We start from the raw sequence: 7,561 nt of genomic DNA, 5'->3' as shown, positions 1-7,561 counted from the left end.
CGCAGGTTCCGACCTTCCCAGATGAAATCCCTTTCGAATGGCCGTACGGCCTCGTTAGTACTGTAGCTGTGAGCCACCAAAGCGTAGAGCATATCTTCTTCACTGCCGTCGCTGCCGTCTGCCTCCTTCACCGCGTATGTTCCTGAAGGGTTAGCGCGACCACTGGAGCACATCCATGCTAGGTGTGCTTTCCTGCCGCACTTGTGACACGTCGCTTTCTTGTGTCTACACACTTCTGAAGCATGGTTCGAGCCACATCTCCCGCATTGCGAGGACTCGGTCGTGGATCCTTGCTTGCGTCCGGATTTCTGCGGATACCGGCTGTGCTTCCGTACGACGTTGGCAGCCGCCCCGTTGTCATTAAAGCTCCTTTCTTGCATCACCCGGACATTCGCCTCGGCGGTTTCTGCGGCTAGAGCAAAAGCTTCTGCCTCTGCCAGGCTCAGCTTCTTTTGCGATAACATATGCCGTCAAGCTTGTTCGTCACGGATTCCGCAGACAATCCGATCCCGCAACATGCGATCCAAAAACTTGTCAAAACTGCAATCCTTGGCGAGACGCCTCAGGTCGGTGATGTAGTCCCGTACCCTTTCGCCGTCCGCTTGGTTCCGCATAAAGAAAGCGTAGCTAGCGGCTATATCATTGGCTTGGGGATCAAAGTGATTGTCCAGGAGCTGTACGACGGCCTCGTAGCTCAGACTGTTCACCGATTCCGTCTGGCACTGGCCTTGAAGCACGCGCACAACGTTGTCACTCAGTGCCGACACCAGAAGCGCACGCTGTTTTCCTGGATCTGTGATGCTGTGGCCCTCAAAAAAGGCCTCCAAACGAACACGGTAAGTGCCCCCTACTAGTCGTGTCGTCGAACTCGGGTGGCCTGGCTGCCATCGTACAGCAACTATCCCATCCTCGTCGCCACTGAAATAACGGAACGTAGCCGGCGGCTGGAGGCCAAAGGACTGCCCCTTTATTGATAGGTGTGCTTGGTTTTATAACAGAACCGCACTGATTACAGATCATGATACGCAAGAATGCGGCACGTGTAAATAGTCAAGCTTATGCTATACATCAGCACGCGTACCTGATAACACTGCACATACATTCGAGGCTTGCGACAGCGCTATGCCATAGTTACAAAGAGGGACTGTTTTTACACGGCACGGCAAGGCAAAACAAACTAGGGCGCGAGTAGGGGATGCTGCATGATAAAAGTGCTCCTGGCGACTCCAGAGTCTTAGCTTCGCGCGAGGCAACAATTCACGCAAACAGCCATAACCCTTCTCCGGAGGCACAGCCTCATTCTTCAGCCTGGTAGGGCTCCACTCCGCCATCCGCGTTCACCCAGGATGCATCGTGCCGCTTGCTGACAGCCTGACCGCATCCCAGCCGCGCTCTCTCGAAACCCCTCTTTTTGGCTTTCCGCTGTCCTTATCAAGGCACTCTCTCAAGCCGAACATATGTCACGCCCCGCGATAAAGTGTACACATGCGCAGTTGCGCTACCTCCGCTCTCACCAAGACGGAGTGGAAGCAGTGCGCGTAATTCAAAATGCCAAAAAAGGCATGGAAGCCCCGCAATACATCCAGCCATATTCCTTAACAGACACTCCAACTTACGAGGATAGCTCTGTGGCACGAGGCAAAAAAAGAAAAAAAACAGCTTAGCAAGTTTATTGTTTTATCGCCTGGGGTACTCGGGCAAAGACAGACGCCGCAGTGAAGGCCTCCGAAAATTTGAGACACATGGAAATCTTCAAAGTTCGCTGTCTCTCTGTCAAAGTTCGCAAAATGTAAGCATAATTTTTATATAGGTGCCTAGCTACTGAAAATACTCCTATTTTTCTTCAACAACTCACAAAAGCTGGCTAAACTTCAGTTTAAGCGATACTGTTTGACGATAACATGTGGCGATATTAGGAGAAAACTACATGCAGTTGTTATAAGCGCAAGACGGCACAGTGTTATGGCTTACGCCTGCGGTTCCCGTTGAGAATCTTCAATCCGGTACATGAACTTTGTTGCTCACAGCCTCACACTAATCTTTTACCTGGCGATTTTGTTATCTCAGTCATACTCCTTAATATAATGACGTAATCTGCCACATTATTCTGAAAAACGAACGGAATCATCATCATCAGCTGACTATACCCACAGCAGGGCGAAGGCCTCTCTATTATTTTTCCATATAACCCGGTTCTGTGCTAGCTGCATCCAGTTGACCCCTGCGAACTTCTTATACTCATCCGCCCACCTAACTTTCTGCCGCCCCCTGCTACGCTTTCCTTCCATTGGAATCCAGTTTGTTACCCTAAGCGACCATCGGTTATCCTCTCTTCGCACTGCATGTCCTGCCCATGTCCATTTCATCTTCTTAATTTCGACTAGAATGTCGGTAACTTAAGTTATTTCTCTGACCCACTCTGCACGCTTCCTATCTCTTAATGTTACCCCTACCATTTTTCGTTTCATAGCCCTCTGGGTTGTCCTCAACTTAAGTAGAACTCTCTTGGTTAGCCTCCACGTTTCAGCCCCATAGGTGAGTACAGCTAAGATACAACTGTTGTATACTTTCATCTTGACCGATACCGGCAAGCTGCTAGTCATAATCTGCGAGCGCTTGCGAAATGCGCTCCATCCCAATCTTATTCTTCTTGTTATTTCCTTTTCATGGCCCGGCTCTGCGATTACTACCTCTCCTAAGTAGACATATTCGCCTACTACTTCCAGTACTTCGCTACCTAATGTAAACTGCTGTTCTTTCCCGAGGCGGCTGAACATTACCTTAGTCTTCTGCATATTGATTTTCAAGCCTACCTTTCTACTTTTCCTGTCTAGGTCATCAATCATTAGTTGCAGTTCATCCCCCGAGTTGCCGAGCAAGGCAATGTCATCAGACAATCGCAGATTACTGAGGTATTCTCCATCTACCCTTACCACTATCTGCTCCCATTCCAAGTCTCTGAATACTTCCTCTAAGCAAGCTGGGAATAGAGATCGTGTCTCCTTGCCTAACATCTTTCTTTATGGGAAATTTGTTACTTTCTATATGCAGAACTATGGTTGCTGCGCAGCCACATTATATATCTTCCAGCACTTTCACGTACGGCTCGTCTATCCCCTGATTTCGCAATGCCTGCATCGCCGCCGAGGTTTGAACTGAGTAAAATGCTTTTTCGTAATCAATGAAAGCTAGGGCTGGTTATATTCCGAGCATTTTTCTATCACCTGCTTGATGGTATGGATGTGATCGATAGTAAAGTACCGTTTCCGAAAACCTGGTTGACCCTTTGCTTGATTGCAGTCTCAGCATTGGCTTATTGTATGGCTTATTACTAGCTCGTCTGACAAGGGATCCATCACGGAGGGTTCGATTTTTGTTCCAAACAAGCTGCACGAATAAACCGTTCTTTTCACTGACAAATTAGCACCAGGCAACGTCACCTTCCAACTGGAACTTTCGAGACCATATGGTACTTTGTGGATAACTAGCCTTTACAGCTATATGATTGAACACTTCGACAATAATACGTTTACCGTCTGAATATTTGTCTGCAACTAACACAAAGGTGTAATGATTACGTTTGCCGTTATGTATAGTGTAGAGTTTTTCAATGAGTCTCTTCAACGCGAAATATATACAGTTGCCCACAGAAAGCTTTTTGTTATTTCTAATGTGAACAGTCTTTCATATATGTTGTGCCCGTTGATGTCATTCCCAGGCAGACAAATTGTACGCCTGCTACTCCCTCGTAAACTCTGAATTCCGCTCGGTTTTGTCGCATGTTTTACATGAGCGTGGATAAAAAAATGCGATATCGGAAAGAGCTGCGATCATTCCTAAAGTATGGCTTTCTCTTAAATTGTCCCTGAAGATATTTCACGAAACGCTACATGGTTACAAATGTTTCTTTATACATTATTTTATCATGGCGGCTAGCTTCCTGTGTTTTGTTTCTCTACTAGATGAAAGGAAGCAAAACAAGTGGTGAGGTTGAGCCTCAGTTTGTTGGCTACAGAGTTGGAGCTTCCCTTTACTCCTTCTTAGGTTTTCTTTGGCTTTTGGTACCTATCACTGCATTTCGTTTTACTCTTTTTTGTTTCTTTACGAGTTAAGTTCAACCGGCCTAGTGTCTGCTAAGCGATGAACAGCGCTACCTCAATGGCGTACTTGCCAGGTACACGTGATTTCCTCTGCAAGTCTGTGCGCCAGTTTCGTAGAGGCCGTGTTTATTCTTTTCTCGCTTACATTCTTTACAGCGTGTTCCTGCTCCTTTCTCCTTTTTACCAACAAGATATAAAAGGCCTTGGCTTCCTTACCCGCCACCCCTTTGCGACAATAATTCGACCTAGGAACCCAGACAGCTGTTAAATCGTTTAGCAAGACGCATGTCCTTAAATATTCATGTTACTCACTTGGCGATGACGGCTTTAAGAAAATGAAGAGCACTCGGGCCATCGCTGTGTACACATAGATGTGTACCACGTTTCCAGATAATGTTGATTATAGTATTAACCTTCATTGTATCGGTGCCCTGAATCTAACCCACTGTTATTAAGGAACATGGAAGATACAGAACCAATTTTCACGCGCATGTGATAGCACACGCTACTTTTGTTTTACCATGCCAGTTCTTGTGTCGCAATGCGTAATTTTTGGATGATGGACGCACTAGACATTCTGGAGCTTTGCTTATATACTTACTTTATCTATTTTATGTGTGTTATTGTTGAAGTTGAAAGTTTATTTTTAAATCAAAAAACAACTTGCAAGAATATACAGCGAGAGGTCCCTTGGTACAAGACCGCAGGTGGGACCTCCCATGGTAACAGATTTTAATAGGCAACATAAAGAATATTACTATTGCAAGAAAGGTTATGAAGCAACACTGAAAATAAATAACGAAATGCATAGTAAAGATTCCATTGCCGACAGATTTAGATACAAAAACAGAATACAGAAAAAAGTACAAAAAACACTTATGCATTCCGCGACACAAAAGATAAATAAGGAAATCACAAATTAAGAAGAAACATTTTTAGTTTCAACTTGAACAAAAAAGTATATTAGTTTGCTTAATGTCGAAATTCAAAGAATTCCAAAATAATATGGACCAAAATTGAAGGCCTTGTTTCCCGTTTTTAGTACTGACCTTAGGTAGTAGAAAATTATTTCGTAGAGCAAACTATGTAACGCTGTTGTTTTTAATCAAGCCGGGAGGCAAAATGCTAAATGGGAACTGATGGTGAAGAATCTTGAAGAATAGAACACCAATATTATAAAGATAAAGAGCCGAGAGGGGTAGAACATTTAAATTCATGTAGAACATTTAAATTCATGAACACAATGCGCGATGGTAACATTCGAGGGGAGGAGGCTATGATGCGTATGGTTTGCTTTTGCAGTTTGATTAATGGCCAACGACGAACATGATAGGCGTTACCCCTGTATGAAGTGCCGTAGTTTAAGTGACTGTGGATGAAAGCGTAGTAAAGCGATAGTAACGTGTGGATTGGGAAAAAGGATCGGGCTTTGATTAGTGCGCGTAACCCAAATAAAATTTTCTTTCAAGTTTCCGCGATATGATAATAGAATTTTAGGTTAGTGTCAATAACAACACCTAGAAACAAAATTCGGTCTTGCGACGCGATGGCAGTGGAATTGAAGTATAGCAGTGGTGAGACAGGCAATGGATTCTGTTGGAGATGGAAAATCTGAAAGCAAGTCTTAGTAACTTTCACAGTAAGGCGGTTAATATGGCACCAATGCTCAATAGAATTAATACAATTTTGAAGGTTAGATATGTGCTGGTAAATGTCATGGTGCGATGTTATCATAGTACAGTCTTCGCGTATAATATACTGTTACAATGCCTATAAAACATGATGGTAAATTGTTAATGTAGAGTAGAAACAATACAGGGCCTAGAATAAAACCCTGTGGAACCCCAATGTTAGTGAGAGCTTTATTAGGTGCATGGTCATTAATACAGACTATGTGCTCTCGGTGACGAAGAAAGCTCTTCAAAAGCACTAGTGGAGGTCCTGATATGAGGTGCGACTCAAGTTTCTGAAACAAGATGGAGTGATCGATGGAATCAAATGCTTTGCTAAAATCAATGAAAACTGAGCCTGAAAAGTTTCCTTTATCGATAGCCAGCCTGATATAATCTATGTGAAAGCTATAGCAGGATCATAACTGTAAATATTGGTTTTCATTAAAATGCAAGCCAAATTTTTTCGGCTGTGTGCCTTAGGCTTCAATGTCATCCTTTAAATTCAGCTACAGTTGCCATGTGCTATAAAAACTAGAATTAAAAATTTTGAACATCTGTATTTACGGTTGATACTACAGTCTTCTATTTTACTCTGGTCATTGATAAAATAAAGACTACAGGAAACAAACAGAAAGCATAGATTGTGTGAAGCTTACAGATCATGGATCCTATCATTTTTACGCCGCAACACAGGCTTGGTCTCCTTTGTGGCCGCATTTATGCAGTATCCGTCGCGCAATATTTATTAGCTTTTTCATGAAGTGCGCAGACGTCAGTGCAAAGAGAGAGAAGGACACAAACTGGGGCAAAGAGCGTTGATCGTACTACGACCCCTCTGCGGACAACGACTGGACGGAAGCAAAGGGGCGAGATGGAAAACTAGACAACAGAAGGCGGAGAAATCGACTACATTGCCAGGAGGGAAAAGTTTGACATTAGAGAGTCACGATAAACCTGAAAGAAATGGTGTGGCTATAGGGTGTAGGGGTAGGGGTATAGGTGCAAAAGCAACTCAGACTCTGAAAACAATCGCTAATGAATGTTAAGTGAAGGAAACAAAATGTCGAAAGTATGTTGAACCCTCCTCGGCAGAGCTCGCTGTTAACCATATTCGTTATTATAAAAAAACAAGGCTATGCGTCAATGCTGTTTATGCCCGGTTGAAGAATCACTCTCTGCGGGGAGACACCCGCGTATATAGAGGTCTTGCTCCCTTCTTTCCGCATTCGCTGGCCACCCCAAATTTCTACTACAATTCTTGCGTGCACTTAAAGCCCACACGTTCGAGTTGTGAAAGGGTGTCTTTATTTGTCTAGTCTCGCTGTCTGGCGCAAAGGAAATTCGAGGATGGCGGCGGAAATATTTTTATAGGGACGCTTGTGTTACTCTCAAGCGCGCTGTGAAATTATTCCCTCCGTAACCACAGAAGAACCCTTTGAAGCTTTGGCTTTGGAGCGCACCAAGACTTTAACAGATTTAGTTCATTATTTTTTTTCAAGACCTTTTGCGCACTAAATACATTCCACGTTGGTGACATTATCACTGGCTTTTCTGCCTTATATAGGGTACGGTGAAGGGTTGAAAATAAAAGATAATTAAAGCTGCTGTGCGTATTTGAAGGAAGCCTATCGATTGAGAAAATGGAAGAGGTACTATATTCACAAAGTCCTTCGGAGAAAATGAGGAGAATGGCTGATATAATTTCTTTACAATACAATGCAATGCAATGTCCAAACAGGATACCCACAGCAGGCACAAAACTATATAGCAGGCATCTCACATGAATGT

The 7,561-nt window shown here is 43.8% G+C and overlaps 1 protein-coding gene across 1 annotated transcript in view; it reads left to right on the top strand.

Moving 5' to 3' along the window:
* The first annotated feature begins 464 nt into the window (after positions 1 to 464).
* Positions 465 to 7,561, top strand: part of LOC146209641 (uncharacterized) — a 137,092-nt gene continuing 129,995 nt past the window's right edge. The window contains exon 1 of the mRNA XM_084580750.1: positions 465 to 836. Within this exon, the coding sequence (XP_084436876.1) occupies positions 465 to 836 (372 nt within the window). The remainder of the gene's footprint in view (positions 837 to 7,561) is intronic.

Source organism: Amblyomma maculatum, chromosome 1 (assembly GCF_055883805.1).
Source record: "Amblyomma maculatum isolate TAMU_Amacu chromosome 1, ASM5588380v1, whole genome shotgun sequence".
NCBI lineage: Eukaryota > Metazoa > Arthropoda > Arachnida > Ixodida > Ixodidae > Amblyomma > Amblyomma maculatum.
Note: the sequence above shows the minus strand (reverse complement) of the source record. Positions and strands in the feature narration are given on the sequence as shown.